The sequence below is a fragment of the Amphibalanus amphitrite genome, unplaced genomic scaffold, assembly GCF_019059575.1.
Source record: "Amphibalanus amphitrite isolate SeventyFive unplaced genomic scaffold, NRLGWU_Aamphi_draft 001029F_arrow, whole genome shotgun sequence".
Classification (NCBI taxonomy): domain Eukaryota; kingdom Metazoa; phylum Arthropoda; class Thecostraca; order Balanomorpha; family Balanidae; genus Amphibalanus; species Amphibalanus amphitrite.
Genome location: NW_024882523.1, coordinates 66,103 through 83,347, shown reverse-complemented (window position 1 = coordinate 83,347; position 17,245 = coordinate 66,103). Strand labels below are relative to the sequence as shown.

The 17,245-nt window shown below is 46.8% G+C and overlaps 4 protein-coding genes across 7 annotated transcripts in view; 1 reads left to right on the top strand and 3 right to left on the bottom strand.

Annotated features, from left to right (window-relative positions):
- Window positions 1–93: 93 nt before the first annotated feature.
- On the bottom strand, window positions 94–2,953 carry LOC122369367 (D-amino-acid oxidase-like). 3 transcript variants are annotated; one of them, XM_043344063.1, is made up of 3 exons: window positions 2,889–2,953; window positions 2,574–2,768; window positions 94–1,484 (listed from the first exon to the last, which is right to left on the bottom strand). In XM_043344063.1, the coding sequence occupies exons 2-3, from the start codon at window positions 2,760–2,762 to the stop codon at window positions 531–533; spliced, it is 1,143 nt and encodes a 380-aa protein (XP_043199998.1). In that variant the 5' UTR covers window positions 2,763–2,768; window positions 2,889–2,953; the 3' UTR covers window positions 94–530. The 3 variants fall into 3 exon arrangements, with proteins under 3 accessions (XP_043199998.1, XP_043199999.1, XP_043199997.1); XM_043344064.1 differs by having other exon boundaries at window positions 2,861–2,932; XM_043344062.1 differs by having other exon boundaries at window positions 2,871–2,918.
- A 5,407-nt stretch (window positions 2,954–8,360) lies between these two features.
- Window positions 8,361–12,718, bottom strand: LOC122369377. Its single transcript, XM_043344081.1, has one exon. The coding sequence runs from the start codon at window positions 12,543–12,545 to the stop codon at window positions 9,828–9,830; it is 2,718 nt and encodes a 905-aa protein (XP_043200016.1). The 5' UTR covers window positions 12,546–12,718; the 3' UTR covers window positions 8,361–9,827.
- On the bottom strand, window positions 8,513–9,661 carry LOC122369366 (glycine-rich cell wall structural protein-like). Its single transcript, XM_043344060.1, has one exon. It carries the CDS (start codon window positions 9,659–9,661, stop codon window positions 8,513–8,515), a length of 1,149 nt encoding a protein of 382 aa, XP_043199995.1.
- Window positions 12,719–16,348: 3,630 nt separating the features above from the next.
- LOC122369378 (cadherin-99C-like) overlaps window positions 16,349–17,245 on the top strand; it is a 66,999-nt gene continuing 66,102 nt past the window's right edge. The window contains exon 1 of one of the 2 annotated variants that reach the window (XM_043344083.1): window positions 16,349–16,504. The gene's annotated coding sequence lies outside the window, so the exon portion shown is untranslated. The remainder of the gene's footprint in view (window positions 16,505–17,245) is intronic. The other variant, XM_043344082.1, reaches the window with a different exon arrangement.

Sequence of the window (17,245 nt, the reverse complement as noted above, 5' to 3'; positions counted from 1 at the left end):
TGCTCCATTGTGGTGGACTTCGCCGTTGTACTGACAACAACGGTACCTACGGTACGGGCAGGGTAAAATGACAAAATGTCGAACGTCAAAAACTTTTTGGGTATACACTATACATACACCTTATATTGGCCAAGTAATTGCATCTCCCTTTTCACAGCTCGTCTATCGACATCGGCACACTTCACATTCCATCAAAAATATACAAAACAGGAGCCCCTGGCGCTCATTGCGTTGCCACTTATGGTCCAGTAGACCTAAATGTTAATCAGAGAACTACCTAGCGCCACTCGTTGTCTGTGACGGTCATACATGTCACCTCTCAGCAGGTGTTAGTGCTTGAAGGAGTGCCCCAGATACGAAGAGCTTTGTTATTCCGCAGGTTTACACATATGTACTATGTAGTCAACTTGCCTGTTAGATCGCAGATTATTTTATAGTCGAGCAGGTTAGAGCAGTATCTGCAGCTATACATAATACATCGGGTAACAATGTTACGTCGGAAACAGCTTTCCGGACTCCGGTCACCATATTTAGAGCTTGCTGGCTGTGACGTTCTCCAGAATCTCACGCACCCTCGCCGCCACCTCTAGCGCACAGCCCCAGAACAGCGTAACACCCGATCCACCATGGCCGTAGTTGTGCACCACCCAGCGCCACCTTCCGGCCACCAGATGTCGCTCCGACTCCAGGCGGACTCCTCCGGGCCTGAAAGGCCTTAGCCCAACCCACACACCCACAATCGGGGCCCCACGCAGGGCGGGAATCAGTTTCGAACAGCCTGCAACGATTCTTGCTGTGTCTGCAATGTCCGGCTCCGTGCGTCGGTCATTCAGCTGTGCTGTGCCGCCTAAAACAACCGCGTCTTCGTTCGGAACGATGTAAAAACCGTTTCTAGCGAGGAAGCTTTTGACGTATGGTGCTTTCACACGCACCAATTGACCTCGAATGGGTTGGAGTGTGGTGTCGCCGAACAGAGTTTCAGATCCCAGCCCGGTGCAGTTGATAATGACGTCATACTCTGCCAGCTGTTGGAGTGACGTCACATTGGCAACGATGACGTTGCCTCCGTGATATTTGAAGGCAGATAGCAGGAATGGGAGAAACTTGGATGGTTCTGCATAGAAGGTAACTTGCTGACTCAGTTTCCCTTCGTAAGGAGTGGATCTTAGCTCTGGATGAATCTTATCTTTACCTGAAACAGGTGTCTCCGTAGAGAGTTTACCCGATTGTGAAGATTCTGTCATCTTCTTGCCATCCGACGATGACTCAAACATCCGCGCAGCAGACCCTGACGACCCCATCTTCCCTTCTTCTGGCGCTGAGGCGTCCCCAGAGGCTGGCGCATCCTCGTGATAAAAGGGCACTGTGGTGTGGAGAGCCTTCTCGGGGTGGTCGTGGCCAGCAATCAGACCGATTCCTGGGCACTCGCCCTCCATCCAGAGACGCTGCAGGAAGTCGTGTGTCGCCTGACTCCAGTCCCTGATCTGCAACCAGTGAAACGCTTCATCATTATTTACCTTGATAATCGAAAGATGCTGTTTGATGATAACAATAAGCACTTTTCGTCAGAACGATGTAGCCCATTGAAAAAAATGCTCAATTGTTGGAAAATTGCTTAATTTATTGAACTTTGATATAAAATATGCAATTATAGGCATGTCCCGGATTCTTATAGATGCCGTTATTTCTCTCCTAAAAACAGGTCCAGTGGATTACATTTTAAAGGGACCCTCCCACCTTCAAAAAAGTTTATGAATTGGCATGAAAGTGATGTCGCTCGGTTCAGAAAGAGCGAAAACGAATATCTACCAAATTTAACCGAAAAATATTCACCGGTTTTCAAGATATTAGACTTTTACTTTTGTTTACTTTTTTGGGATCTCCGCTGTTTCTAGCGACTTTATTTTAGAAGTGCGGCGTTTGCGGCAGATGTTGCGCGCAAATAGCATATACCACCGCGTGCTACAAAACGTTTTAGTCAAACATTTACAAATCGTTAGATATCTGCGCTGACGTCACACATTCAGAGGGGTATTCCTAAGCATTAGCCCCTCTGAATCAAAATGCTGCAATTTTGAAATTCAATATTTCCGATTTAAGGCATTTCTCGATGTTGTGAGTGCCGAAACCGGTAATTGTGAGCCAGGGACCCCATTTTGGCTATCTCAACTCAAATCTAATGTTAAGGTGGGAGGGTCCCTTTAAGAAGTCCGAGTTATAAAATTCAGCCCTAGGAAAAGGCACCTGACCCGTGAGCGATGAATATCAATCTTTATGTATTGGTAGCTATAAGCAACAAGTCCGTTGTTACCGTTGTTTTGCTATTACCGTTGACAGAATAACAATTGTTTTTTAGGTAAAAATCGGCATCTTCCGGGTCCTGTAACAATGCATGGAAATGATTGCGTTATTGGAAATAAATCATAAATGAACATATTCTTATTTCAACGGCTAGCCCAAAATTAGTTGTTAAATCAAAAATATATCAAACATAGTCCTAGGATTCCTGTCCATCTGTGACATCTTGGGGCGGGGTCTCGCGGTGTTGTATTTCGCTCGCTACTTGACCTGACCTTTATCGGGTCACCACTGACGTAGTGCGGTCCCCAAATGCCGGCGGCGCCATCTCCCGTTGTGAGTGGGGTCAGCTGAGCCGTTACTATGGTAACGGTCGCTCGAGGCAGTTCACGCTGAATGGCCAGCGCTGCTCCAACGCCGATCACGCCGGCACCGATTACCACCACCTTGGCTTCAGCCGCCATCGGCCCCTGCAAAGGGCAGGTATTGTCAAACTCAGCTAGAGTAGATATCACGGCGTCATGATGAATAGCTAGCACAGCTTACAACACTCAGAACACACCCGAACAAGCCTCTCCACTAGAACACACCACAGTGCTGCCACTGAGGGGTGTGACGATGCTGATGCCGCTGTTTTCTGTCACTCGGCAGTCGGCACCCACTGGGCCGGTAGGCCGCTTTGCCTGAATGCCGGGACTTGGCACCATCTCCGTGCCGGTCCTCACTGCAGACATAAGTCCTGAGTCCATGTCGAGCCAAAATAAATAGATTGTCCGTTGTCGACATGATAAGGCTTTTCTTTGTGCTATGATTTCGTCAGCAACAACCACCGTGAAAATTGTGTTAAGAAAATTGATTGCATATCGAGATCAATACCGATCGATATCTAAACGTGATATCGCTGCAATGTGATGTGCCTGACCTTACCTTAGACCTTCATATAATACACTGAACTAAATTGTCCGAGACAATAAGGTTTGTTTTTCAAGAGAAAGGCACAATTCTAACGAGTAGTGTTTTACTAGCTGCGCTGTACAATTTCAGCAAAGAAAAAACAATGCTCTTCTTGCAGCGCTTGAGAACCCCTTGTAGACAGAAATTCCAACTTTCCAGCCCCCACACCCTTCCTCTGCTGGACCATAGAGCCCATATAGCCTCGTTGCTGGTGCGCCCTAAAACACCAAATCATCATCACACACACACACGACCATAGAACATCCATCAAAAATAAATAAACACCATTGCCAACTGGAGCCCTATGTCATCGACCGGGCGACTGCGGTCCTCGAAACATCTCGGGGTGGGACTGCTCCGCAGTATTCTAACAATAGCCCCGTTTACATAGGGATTGTTGCAAGTTTATAGCTCTGCCCGTGATGTTGCAAAATATGCCAATGGTGCTTCACAATTTACAAAACTATCCCCTCTAAACATACAAAGATCATCGCATCGAAATTATCGCAAAATAAATGGGCTAGAGCTTCGACAAAAATGTTGTGTAAACGCAACTATAGTAATAACGGTTGATAAGCGTGAAATGGATTGGCCGTCCAGTGTCCGGGGATCGGTTTCGATTTTTTGTTGTCTGTTGGCTTTTAATTGATTGTTCATCTGATATTAACTTTAACACATAGTGTAGCCCGATAGAGAATGAGAAATATTAGACTTGAATTATATTTAAATATTGTTAACCCTGGCCCGTATTGGTGTTTTGCCGGCCGCGAACGTATTAGGGGGTAACGTTTAAAGCATAACGCATAACGTATAAGCCGCGAACATTGGACCTTTCGTCCTTGATCGAGGTAGAGCTTCGCGGAAAAAACGGGCGTGTTGCCCGTGATGAGAGAGAGCCGATGATACCCAACTTTGAGGTCCTAGGTCATTGGTTGACCTTCCAGGTCAGGTCAATGACCCAAAAGTCGGGAAAATCGCGACCTGTTAGAACGTCGTAAAGTAAGACTGATATAGGGCTTTTTGGGGTGCTAATCACGAATTATGATATTCTTTTTCATCACAGATGCTGTCTTCATGCATTTAGACCACGTCAGGTCAGGTGATTTCAGGTCAACTAGCAGGGGTTTTGCCGGGTATTCGTAGTTGGTGTCAACTGTCAACCGCCTCTGAGAGCTTCGTAACATGTTACGAAGGCACTAAAACAACTTCGTAAATGTTCAAATGATTGCTAAATTCGAATTCAGCTCCAAAAACTAGCCTAGAAACATGCAAAACTCGAAAAAGTGAACCGAGGTCATCAAAGGTCAATGACCTGACCTGACCTGACCTTCAGGTGACCTTGACTCCCACCCTAATCGTTTCGGCTAATGCGAGCCGACATACGTCGAATTGCGATTCCGGCCAAACATGGTCTCGAAAAGTAAGTCACAGGTCAAAGGTCATATCGGTCAGGGTCATGGAATTTTCAGGATTGTAAAATGGATTAACGCGGGGGTACTGAAAGGTTTGTTGCGATCAGCCACTTTTTACGCGGGTTATTTGCGAAAACCCGAGGGGGAGTCCATTCGCCTCCCCCCCCCATACCGGCGAGGGTTAACCCTCGCCGGCACAGGGGGGGGGTTGATTCAACCCCTCCTAAGGTTTTTCGCAAATAACTCGCGTAAAAAGCGGCCGATCGCGACGAAACTTTCAGTATAGAGTTGCAAAGTTTTCCCAATGGGCTGCTACCGGCACCGCCCCGCCCCACAAAAATTTTCTGGGATACCGGCATGCTACCACGCCCCAAGCAAAAAACCGCCAAATTACCGGCATACCGGTAATTTGGCGGTAATTTCAATACGGCATATGGAACTTTTACCACAAAATGTATTTTGCAGTGGCTAAGATTGCTGTTATTACAATTCAATCGCCTCTTAGTGTCCAAAGTTTGAATCATATGCTGATAATTTTTTTGTGTGCAAAATCAAAAATACCGGCATGCTACCGGCAAGACATGCCAGATACCACGAAAAAACCTGCGGTAGTGAAAAATTACCAGCATGCCGGTAGTGCGGTAGGGAAATTTTGCAACTCTATTTCAGTACCCTCGCATTGATCAATTTTACACCTACCCTGACATGTGTAAACATGTGATTTGATGTAAACAATGTAACTGTACAAACAAACTACATGTAATTGAACATGTAAACATGTGATTTGATGTTGCTCCCATACATTAGGGTGGGTGTCAAGGCCACCTGAAGGTCAGGTCAGGTCATTGACCTTTGGTGACCTTGGGTGACCTCGGTTCACTTTTTTGAGTTTTACATGTTTCTAGGCTAGTTTTTGGAGCTGAATTCGAATTTAGCAGCCAGTTGAACATTTACGAAGTAGTTTTGGTGCCTCCGTAACATGTTACGAAGCTGTCAGAGGCGGTTGACACGTATTACGAATACCCGTCGCAGCCCCTACCGGTTGACCTGACCTAACCTGACCCGACCTGGTCTAAATGCTTAACCCTCGCGGGCCCGGGGGGGGGGCGTTTTTCGCCCCCCCCCCCCTGGCGAATATTTGCGATAGCTCCCGAACGCTTAGGGATAGGAAAGCGAAACTTTCAGTACCTTTTTTCCCATCAATTTGACATCTTCTGAAGTAAAAAATTTGGACCTAGCCCCTTGATGACGTCACAAGGTCCATTTTTCTAGACCCCTGCACGGCAAACTTCGGCGTCACAGACGCAAACTTCAAATAGCTGCTAAAAATAGAGTTTTAGAGATAAAGACAAATTACGAGCACGGTTGTGTAGCGTTTGACCTAGAGAAAAATAGAAAAATAGTTTTGGTGACCTGAGGTCAGAGGTCAGGTCAACGACCCCGAAATGTGGTTTTAGTTTTTCGCAACTAACTTCGACAAAAATGGTCCTAGAGCTACGGCAGTGGTACCATCGCATTCGCCTTGTCAAGCCGCGTCGAATGATATATATTTTGTTCGGAAAAGGTCAAGTTTTATGTTGACCTCAGGTGACCTCGAATGACCTCTGGTTGACCTTGACACATGAAAGGTCGTTTATGATGGATTTGTACCCGCTGATCACGAATCTGGCATCTATTTTCCTCTAAGCCTTCATTTAGAGCTTCCGGATGGCAAAATTGTCTTATTTATTATTACTAACTTGAATTAGTGAAATAGCCTCTAGCAGGGATACTCTTCAGTGACCTTGACCTTTGAGCAGCCTTGTACCGTAAGAGGAACCACAAATAGGGAACTGATAAGCCTCAAAACATTTTAAAACATCTTGAAAGTTAGCACGCAAGATGTGCGAAAAAGTGCCAAGTTTGAGGTCAATTTTGAGCGTGACCTTGACCTTGACCTTTGATTTTGAGCACATTTTCGGAATCCTCAGATTCTCTTCTTTCGTTTGACACCCAATTGTGCCGGTTTGATGCCGCCTGCCGTCCTCTAGAAGGCTTACTTTGAGATCACTACACATGTGCCGGTTTTTGCCTTTGACCTTGACCTCTGACCTTGAAAATTGACCTGAGGTCAAAAATTGTAGGTGCTTTAGAATCGTCTCGTAAGGACCTTTCGTTTGGTACCGCTTTTGTTTCCGTAGCTCCCTTATTTACGGAGTTAGACAGGGGGGGGCGAAAAACGCCCCCCCCCCCGGGCTGCGGTGGTTGGGATTACCCCCCGGGCCCGGCCGGGTTAAAGACACCATCTCTGATCAAAACTAATACGATATTCGTGATCAGCACCCCGGAAAACCACATAGAAGCCACACTTTACGACTTTCTAACAGGTCCCGATTTTCCCGGTTTTCGGGTCATTGACCTGACCTGGAAGGTGACCCGATGACCTAGGACCTTAAAATTGGGTATCATCGGCTTTCTCTCGTGACGGGTAACACGCTCGTTTTTTCCGCGAAGCTCTAGCTCGATCAGGGGCCAAACGCGAGGGGGGGTCGTACCAACCCCCCTTGTGCCGTCGAAGGACGCAAAATGGCCTGTGCCGGCGAGGGTTGAAATGAGATAATGCACTAGGATAATGATAAAATATATCTGGCCTATGCACATTTTGTTTATTTTCGAATAGAGGCACTTGAAATATATGGTCATAATTTACCAGAGAATATGTGTAACATGCTTTGAATTTAAACGCGCCCTGATGGGGGTCTCAGCCAACTTCTCATGATGGGTAGGTATTCAGCCATACCTGGCTATCTCAGAAACAAGAGAAGTTAGAGAAAGTCTCAAAAAGCAATAGATAGCTCATGATAAGGTCTTTAAGATAAATACAGGTCATTTTTCGATCAGGTCATCGCTGAGGTCACTGGAAGCAACCAAAAATAAAAATTACCACGGTTATTTTTCCTTATTTTGGTAACTGTTGGCAAATAGGTAGCTTGGGAACATAACTCGGGAACGAATAGGGCTACACAGCGTCGCGAAAAAAACGCATTCGATAGCTCTTTCAAATTGTTTTTGATTATGTTTTTTTCAGATTTGACCTGGAACAAACTGTTTAGCTTTCGTGCGACAGAAGTGAAAATTTGACGTTTTGCGTAAAAAGTTTTTCTGTAATAGCTTTGGACATCAACCTTGCATTACGTTCAGTTTACCGGCATCGCGTTTGTTTCCAGACGCATTGACTGAACTATAAGAACAAGGTAGGAGTCAGGAGCTATGCTGTAGAAATGACAGAATCATATTTTCTTAGAGGCATGGTGACCTATGTAACTTGAATTACCTAGCGTGACTTGGGGTAAAAATAAAAATAAACACGAGGCTGAATAGATTTTGATAAGCTACAGCAAGCTTCGTGCCGCTGCGTGCGGTGGTCATCTTTACGCAAGCAAAGGAAAAAATAGTGAGTGTGGCCAAGAACGCCCCCATCCCCCGCCTGAGTGAAGGGCTTCGAGCTTTCGTGACCTTTGTGACCTATTTCTGACCTCAAACAACCTACTACCTAACGCAGGCTCGGTTTTTGCAAGTTTAATTTTAATTGCAAAACAAATTTCGAAAAAAAATCAAAGAAAACGTTAACTAATTGCATAGTTAGTTTTCAGTTTTCACATATTACCGGTGCGTGTACCTACTGAGTGGTTTCCAGTCCCACTAAAATAAAGCCCGTTGCATGGTGCGCCTGTATTTTGAGCGATTTAGTCGACATTTTTCGAAGAACAATACATTGTAACGCATAAACACTTGTGATTTGCGCTTCAGTCAAAGAACAATGCTCGTTCGATTTGTTTTGGCGGCAAGAGCAGTTGAAAATTACTAAATTAGCCCGATGCTCCCGGGAGGAACATTTCTGGAGCATCTTGTTCACCAGGTCCAATCGCACCTCCAAAGAGATCGATATCATCGGCTCCACCGTCCTTTCCTTTCTTCTTTCCAAAGCGGAAGCCCTTTCCTCCGCCCTTTCCTCCTCCGGCACCTGATCCACCCGCTCCTCCGGCTCCGCCGGCTCCGCCGCCCATTCCGCCGGCTCCACCTGCCATTCCGCCGGCTCCACCAGCCATTCCGCCGGCTCCACCGGCCATTCCACCAGCTCCACCAGCCATTCCACCCATTCCACCGGCTCCGCCTCCCATTCCTCCGGCTCCGCCGCCCATTCCGCCCATTCCTCCGGCTCCGCCGCCCATGCCGCCCATTCCTCCGGCTCCGCCGCCCATGCCGCCCATTCCGCCAGCTCCGCCGCCCATTCCTCCTGCTCCGCCGCCCATTCCTCCTGCTCCGCCGCCCATTCCTCCCATTCCTCCTGCGCCGCCCATGCCGCCCATTCCGCCAGCTCCGCCGCCCATGCCACCCATTCCATCAGCGCCCATTCCTTCTCCATCTTCACCGTCTTCACCCTCTTCGTCTCCTTCTCCAGGCTCTTTCTTCTTCTTCTTCATCACTAGACAGATGATGAGAATGCAGAGGAGCAGTAGAAGCGGCACAAGAATGCCGGCGACCAGTGGACCAGCTCCACCTTTGCCTTCACTCTTGACAGCCTTGCCAGGGTCACCCACGCCAGCGCCAATGATGGACTCTGTGGTTGACGTTGTTGTTCCTCCAAGACCGCCGCCGACGCCACCGCCACCAGGGCCTCCTGTCGTGCCACCGCCTTTGTCGCCTGTGCCGCCTGGGCCGCCCGTGCCGCCTGGGCCGCCTGTGGCGGTGCCATCACCTCCCTTTGTGGTACCACCGCCGGTATCTGTGCCTCCTCCGCCAGGTGGCCCGGTGGAGCCGCCGCCCGGCTGGCCCGGTCCAGGCTCACTTCCGTCAGATTTAGTGGTTTGAGTGTCTGAGTCGGTGCCTCCTCCCGGTAAGGGGCCTGGCACATTGCCGTCTCCTTCCGTGGTGTGCTCTCCACCGTGGGTGTCGTCGCCGGTATCTGTCGGCTCCGTGGCCGGCGTCGGCTTTCTTGTTCCTCTTGTTTTACCCATTCTATTTGTCGGTCTTGTTCCATCAGTGGGGATTGTTCCCGTGGGACGCGTGTACGGCCCGAGGTCCGTAGCCAAAGTTTTAGTCACCTTTTTCGTCGGCTTCGTCGGAGGAGGAGTAGGAAAGCGAGTTGATTTCGTACTTTGAGTTGTTGGCTTGGTGACTTTGTCAAAGAAAGGAAGCTCTATTCCAGGTCTTGGTATTGGGAATTTTGTTGACCATCCTGGTGGTTGTCTTGGTATGCGTATGCAAGTTGCTATGTATATGCAGGTCGAAGTAACAATCATAATCGTATATGGTCGTCGGACTAACTGTCGGGGCCTGTGTCGGCACCGTGGCTGCCTCTGTTGTCGTTGACTTGGCAGTTTCAGCAGCCGCAGCTGTCGTTGTCGATGCAGTCGTAGTCGTTGTGGTTGTTGTAGTCGTTGTGGTCGTTGTTGTTTTTCTTGTAGTCGTTGGCGGCGCGGTGGATGTTTCTCTTGTCGAGAAATGTGTAAAATGCCACTGAACTAACATAGTTGTGAAAGGAACTCGCGGCGGGAGGGTTGTAGTGCTTGGTGTTGTTGTGGTCGTTGTTGTCGTTGTGGAGGTCGTTGTTGGTGTCGTTCTCTTCGTGGTCGTTGTTGTCGTTGGCGCCTTAGTGGTTGTCGACCATTGTGGCGGGGCGAATGTTGTTGTAGGGGAGGTAGGATGGGTAGTGGTGGTTGTTGGCGCTCTTGTGGTAGTTGGAGAGGTGGTGAATGGGGTTGAAAGTGTTGTTTCAGGTGGTTTCATTTCGACAGTAACAACCGGAGGAAAAACTGCTGTTTTATCACTTGGAGCAGTGCGGGTAGCATTGGGATTGCGTGTAAATCTAGTTGACCGTGTCAAGGGCGGCAACGACTTTACTGTCGTAGTGGTCGTAGTAGTTGTTGTGGTGGTGGTGGTGGGCTTGGTGGTTGTAGTCGTCGTCGTCGTCGTTGTAGTAGTAGTAGTTGTAGGCGTTGTTGTCGTTGTCGTCGTGGTGGTTGTGGTTGTAGACTTTGTGGTCGACTTCGCAGTAGTGGATTTGGTGGTCGTCTTCTCGGAGGTGGTGGTGGTCGGAGATGTGGTCGTCGTTGTTGTGGTGGTGGTGGTCGTTGTCGGTTTAGCCGTGGTGGTGGGCGCCTTGGTTGTCGTAGGCGGGGGAAGGTGAGTCCTGCAATACTCACGCTCGTAGGTCTTATCCGTGCCGAAAAATGGCGAACAATAATTTGTCAGTCCGCACCATGGGTCATCACTGCCCAAAACGGTCATCTTCAAGTTGAAGGGACCCTTTGGCACGAGGTGTTCGGCGTCCAGCACCCAGTTATACTGCAAATACAAACTCGCTCTTTGGGTTTTGGCGCGGAGTTCCGTTTCTTCCAAATACAGTGAAGAATAACAATAAAGCCTTCTCCTGAACATGGTGTCTTTAGTGGTTCCGTCCCAATCGGCCTCATAGAATGGATCTCCGTTCTGGTCAAAGAAGCCGGTAACCAGGCCAAAGCAGTCAAATCCACGCATCACGATAAATTTTTCGTATTTGTCATCTCCCAAAGTTTGGCCGGCTCCTGTTTTGAGATATTCACGTCCGTCTATTTGTAGAACAGGGCGAGAACATGGCGTGTTGCCCTTCAACAATAATAAGATGAACCGGTATGCCCATTCATCTCCAAATACCTGCTGCCTTGAATATTTGTATCCGGCTACCACAATCTCAGCATCATCGCGATCATCATTGAATTTCTGAATTTCTTCTTCCAAGGATACTGTGCGCCCAAAAGCATCGAGCTGATCATAAGTATAAACAGACATTCTAGGCATATGCCTGCCTGGCTCCTCTGTGGGATTGTAGTCGTCATCTTTCACCACCTTTTCGCCACCACCCACAAGGTCATAACTTGTGCACGTCATTTCTTGCATCGAATAACTTGAACAAACGCACTTGCAGCCTCTCATGAATCCGTTTGACGGACAAGAGCTCCAATGATCAAATCTTTCATATGTAGTCGACTCAACACCACAGGCGTTTCTTTCTTGAATGTCACATTTCTGCCGCCAGCCAAGTATAGCTTCGTCGTGGTGAGTGTAGCGAGCCTCATAATTCTTTGTGTATTTCGATGCATCTAGCCATGGCTGCCATATCGTAAATTTAGTAACATAAACTGGCTTTGGCTCACGGGGCAAGGAGTCACCAGCGGTTCCAGTGTGAAACACAGATTTAAAAGTATAAAATGGGAGCTTTTTCTCTCCAGACGCTTTGTCCAATACTTTATGACTTTCAAAATCTTCTTCAGTTTCCTTTCGTCCTGTTACACTCTGAAGTCCACAGGCATATTTCGATGAAGAGGTCATTTTATCCATGGTCCATATTTCAAACGGGTTGATGCTTATATACCCGTCCCTGTCAGGTCTATAAACAGGAGGGTCATACCCCATCATGAAGTATAAATACATCATAGATGCCGGCCAGGAACATCCCAGAAACTCGCCGGGCTTGTACGTATATGGAAGCCATCTGCCATATTTGCCATTCGGACCACTTGGCCAACGAATTTCACAACCATATCCGTGTCTGTCTGACTTGCTACTGTGATCTACGCCGCTTATGCACAGAGTTGGCTTGGCTTGAACGGTTCTGCATTTGCTGTTGTAGGCGTCTATTTCTTTGAATTGCAAGCACGATTTCTTTCCGATATCTTCAAGAAACTTTTTGACCATCAGCCTTTTCTGTGTCGGAATGGGAAATTCGGAGTCAAAAAAGTACAGAAGTACTTTGTTTTCATCGAACAATATGTCGGGAGCATTTTCAGCTAGATTTTTTGATTCACTGATTTGGAGTAAAAATGAAACCAACAATAACGCTTTCACGGTATGTGTGATCATCTTCAAATGCAGGTAAAATTGAAATAAATATTACTAACATTTACATAGTGAATAAATAAATATTAACAAAAATGTTTCACTGGCAAAATCAATCACCTATAGCACCATCATCAACGAAATTAATTACCTATCGCATTTGAACAAAGCAGCATGCGAAAATCAGTCAGCCTCCTTCATTTAGTGGATCTTCTTTTCGTGTTGGAGAAGACACATAGTAAATCGCAAATATCAAAATACAATTTTCCTAACGAGGCAGACTTGGGAAAGGGGACTCTATAGAGCTACAACCACTTTTTGGAAAATGTGCGCTTGATTTTCGAAATTTCACGACATTATCTACAAACGGTGAAATTCATTTAGTATAAATAGTGCCTTTTATTTTTGATGCAATGCAATCCTATAAATATTGTATTGTACATTTAAGATTGGTCCACAATCCAAATTACGTGGCGATTACTGCTCAGTTTCAGACCATTGTTGTTAAAAATGTACGTTCGGTATCGGAACTATTTTTCGGCATTAAACTTCAAACATTCTTCTTAGCTTTTGTAGAGGCTAGACATGTGCCAGTTTCAGTGAACTTAGCAATTAGGCAAAGCTAAGCTAGAGTTTTTGCTATCTTTAGTTTATGAATTACCGGTCCTTTGCAAACAGAAACTGCAAAGATTTGCTCGCACGTAGATTGACCCTGGATTTTACCCTTCCCTACTCGCCATAAAATTAGTTAACCCTCGCACTTATAAGGGGGTCAAGTGGACCTCCCCCCCCCCCCCGCCCTCGGTTGTTCGTGAATAACTCGCGCAAAAGCGGCCGATCGCCACGAAACTTTTCGTACCCTCGGGCCTCGAGCATAGGCGGCGGAACGGGGAGGGCACCGGGGCACCGTGCCCTCCTTTGATTTTGGCACCATTAGCCCTATGGGCGTTGCATAGAAAGAATGGGACCAAAAGTCGGCAGTGCCCCCCTTAATTGTAAGTGTGTTCCGCCACTACTGCCCTCGAGCTCATCAATTTCACACCTCTTAAAATTTCATGAGCCTGACCGAAACCCGTGACACATTTCTCGAGACCTGCTTGGCCGGAATCGCGACTCGGCGTATGTCGGCTCACCTTATCCGCGCGTTTGCAGTCTTTTTGGGGTTTTTAACGTTCAAACATGTCAAATGATTGTAAAGAGTAATGAAAGGTCTTTGCTGCATTTATACAGTCAACATGCCGATGTTGGCCCCTGAGTGATGGTGGGTGTCAAGGTCACGTGAAGGCCAGATCAGGTCACTGACCTTTGATGACATTGGTTTCCTTTTCGAGTTTTACATGTTTCTATGCTAGTTTTTTGGGGGGCTGATTTCGAATTTAGCAGCCATATGAACATTAACGAAGTAATTTTGGTGCCTTCGTAACGTGTAACGAAGCTCTCAGTGGTAGTTGGCACCTACTATGAATACCCGGCAGAACGCCTACTGGTTGACCTGACCTGTCACCTGACATGACCAGGCCTGGCCTAAATGCATAAAGACATAATCTGTGATCAAAACGAACATGATATTTGTGATCATCACCCGGAAAAACCTCAGTACATCCTTACTTTACGAAGTTCTGACAGGTCCCGATTTTCTCGACTTTTGGGTCATTGACCTGACCTGCAGGAAGGTCAACCAATGGCAATGACCTAGGACCTCTTAAAATTGGTTATCACCGGCTTCCTCTCGTCACGGGCAACAGGTTCGTTTTTTTTTTCCGCGAAGCTCTAGTTCGTTCAGGGGCCGGACGTCAAGGGGTTCCCCCTTTTTACGTTCGGGGCATTCCACGTCAAATCAAACACCGAAATCCGTCATCCCCTTCGATTTTTCTGAAAATTTGCAGGCAGACTGGGCATGGTTCAAAACTGAGTTACGTGTAATATTTTCGAAATTTGATAACGTATCGCCGAGATATAGGTCATCGAATATAGCCAAAAATGCCACACATCATTTTTTTAAATGTTTATAACTCTGGTTCCTTTTCTGGTATCAAAATGATATTAACAGGGTCTTGTAGGCAATTGATAAGGCTTTGATTTTTAATTATAAAATTAAATTGAAGTGACCTTGAAATGCATTTGACCTTGAATTAAAACAGAAAAATTTAAATAGCAAAAAACACGCCACCTTTGATTTGAGTAATTTTTACATATTATGTCCGTCACTATGTTCCTAACCATCTGTGAAAAAATTGGAGTGGGCCATTCATAACTTTAGCGGCAAACGCCGTTTTCATGCATCAACATCACGCAACCGCGCGTGACCTTGAAAGACAGAGTCAAGACATGCTTGCTTGTGTACACTTTCTGAAATGAATGATTGCTGATTAGTGATATCCCAAACTCTGCGAGAATGGAAATGCATAGTCATCGTAGTCAAGCATTCACGTTCCATTGTAAAAGTGTCTCAGGCAAACGGTATTTTGCGGTGAATTTTGAGCCGTGTGGAAATGCATCATGAAATAAATTCAACGAAAACATTATCACGCAATTCACGTCTTTTGATCTTCACTATACGAAAGAACATACATTTTTGAGTATGTATGGGGAATTTCTAGTTAATCCGATAATAAATATGGCAGTTAGAGTCCTGCTAAGAGTAACATGTCGCCGGCTGAGGCGGGATCGGCCGACGCGGGAAACGCAGCAGTGACAATTTTGTGTTTACACGTTCATATTTCAATTGTTTACCAACCTATTTTCAGAATTCTTTCACCATAAGATTGCCTGTACATTTCTTAGTCTTCTCACAAAATTTGACGCGAATCGAACGTAATCAGCGGTAAGGAGCGCGATGTAAAGACGGAACCGTTCCGTCCCGTCCCGGCACAGTCTACAATTCAGGCGGCGCGTAGCGGTCGGCGCCGGCTGCCGAGTCGCCGCGTCGCCGCGGCCACAGGTTGTTCACTTTACACCGAGCTATTACTAGAACAGTTGTGAACCGATTTTCTTATTGCTTGCACGATGAGATGTGCAATTCAATTCTGGACATGTAGCCATAAGTAATTTCGCATCAATATTATGAGATATTGGCGAAAAACAGGAGGGGTAGGGCGAAATTCACTCTTCCCCCTCCACTGCGCGTGCTAACATACGTTTGCATATGTGCCATTTTCTTCACAACTTATGAATGGCCCACTCTAATTTTTTCACAGGTTGTTAAGAATAAAGAAGGCAATAAAATACATGAAAATGAGCCAAATCGAAGGAGGCGTGTTTTTTGCTAATTCAATTTTTGTGCTTAAGAACAGAGTTAAGCACATTTCAAGGTCATATATTTAAGTCGATGCAATTCTAAACAAATGCTTAAGAAATTACCTAAACAGTAAGGTTTATTTCATTCAAATCAAACAAGTACAACCAAAGTTATGGTCGTTCAAAAATATAAAGATGCAACATTTTGTAAAAATTTGATGCTCTATATTTAGAAGACCTGTGGTCAGAATGTGCAAAAAACATCAATGTAATGTCCGGGGCGACACAGGAACTCGCTCACAAATTTAAAATGAAATCGCTGATGGTAAGGTGCAAAACAGCCGATTTTTGTTCGATTTGACGTGGAATGCCCCGTTCGCGGCTAGCAAACACCAATACGGACGAGGGTTGATTCTTTTTTATCTGGCCTGTGAGTCTCCCGCACTCTCCAGTTCCCTCATCCCCCTCTCCCGTAGAGCGCGGGCCGGTGTGGTCGCACCTGCTCTCCTCTGATTGGCTGTCAGCTCTACCGATACCGGTAGAGCCAGCGGACGGCCCGGCACGGCTGAGGGTCAGCTGAGGGTTGTCAGTTTACGAGTGCTGGCCGAGAGTGGGGCTCGTGAGCGCCGCGTGACGGGAGTGTGACGAGGTCTGATGGGTATGTGACGGGGTGTGACGCTCAAATACCGTGACCGCGAAATACAAGTGACGAGTGCTTTCCGTTTGGGAGGATTTATCAGATACAGGTAAGCTGTCTGCAGGGTCTTACTTCATTTCGGTAGTAGGTAAATTACTAAGTCAAAGTGAGGATAGGCCATTTTGACAATCGCATTGAAGTAAAGGGCTTTTCCCGCGAAATCCACTGAAGTGTTTCCATAGGTATCACGTTCGCACTTTGACTGGAACAAGCCAGTGTTAGGTTAATCGCAGGCAGTCCGACACGGGACTGAAATGGGACAAACCGTCACAATTACTCGCCCGGTGTCAATTGCATGAACTGCAATAGGAGCAGTGTAATTTGGAAAGCTATGTCCTCCGCCCATATCTGATACCAAGAATGAGGCTAATTTCAAATTACCAATGACCATCACCTAACGCATAGACCAACTGAGACAGGAATAAGCAGGTTTTTGTCGATAACCTACCAATTATAATTACAGAATGGCATGTGCTTATCCCAGTGGCAAACGACGCTATTCGGAATCTAGGCAATCTGTGATCTAACCTACATAAACTTCTGCCCATCGGCCATCGCCACCCTAGATTCTGAACCGTATTCATCAAAGGTATAGAAGCCCACACTGGTTAATCCCACTAGCCTTCAACCCGCCTCGATCTCGGCTGGGTTCTCAGGCCGAGTGTTTACGATGTGTTTCAGTGGGGCTCTCCTGGAATTCGTCCCTCCCCTCCCCTCTCCTCCCGTCCCTCCCCTCTCCTCCCTCCCCTCCCCTCCCCTCCCCCGGCAGACGGGAGGCGGGCCGGGCGAT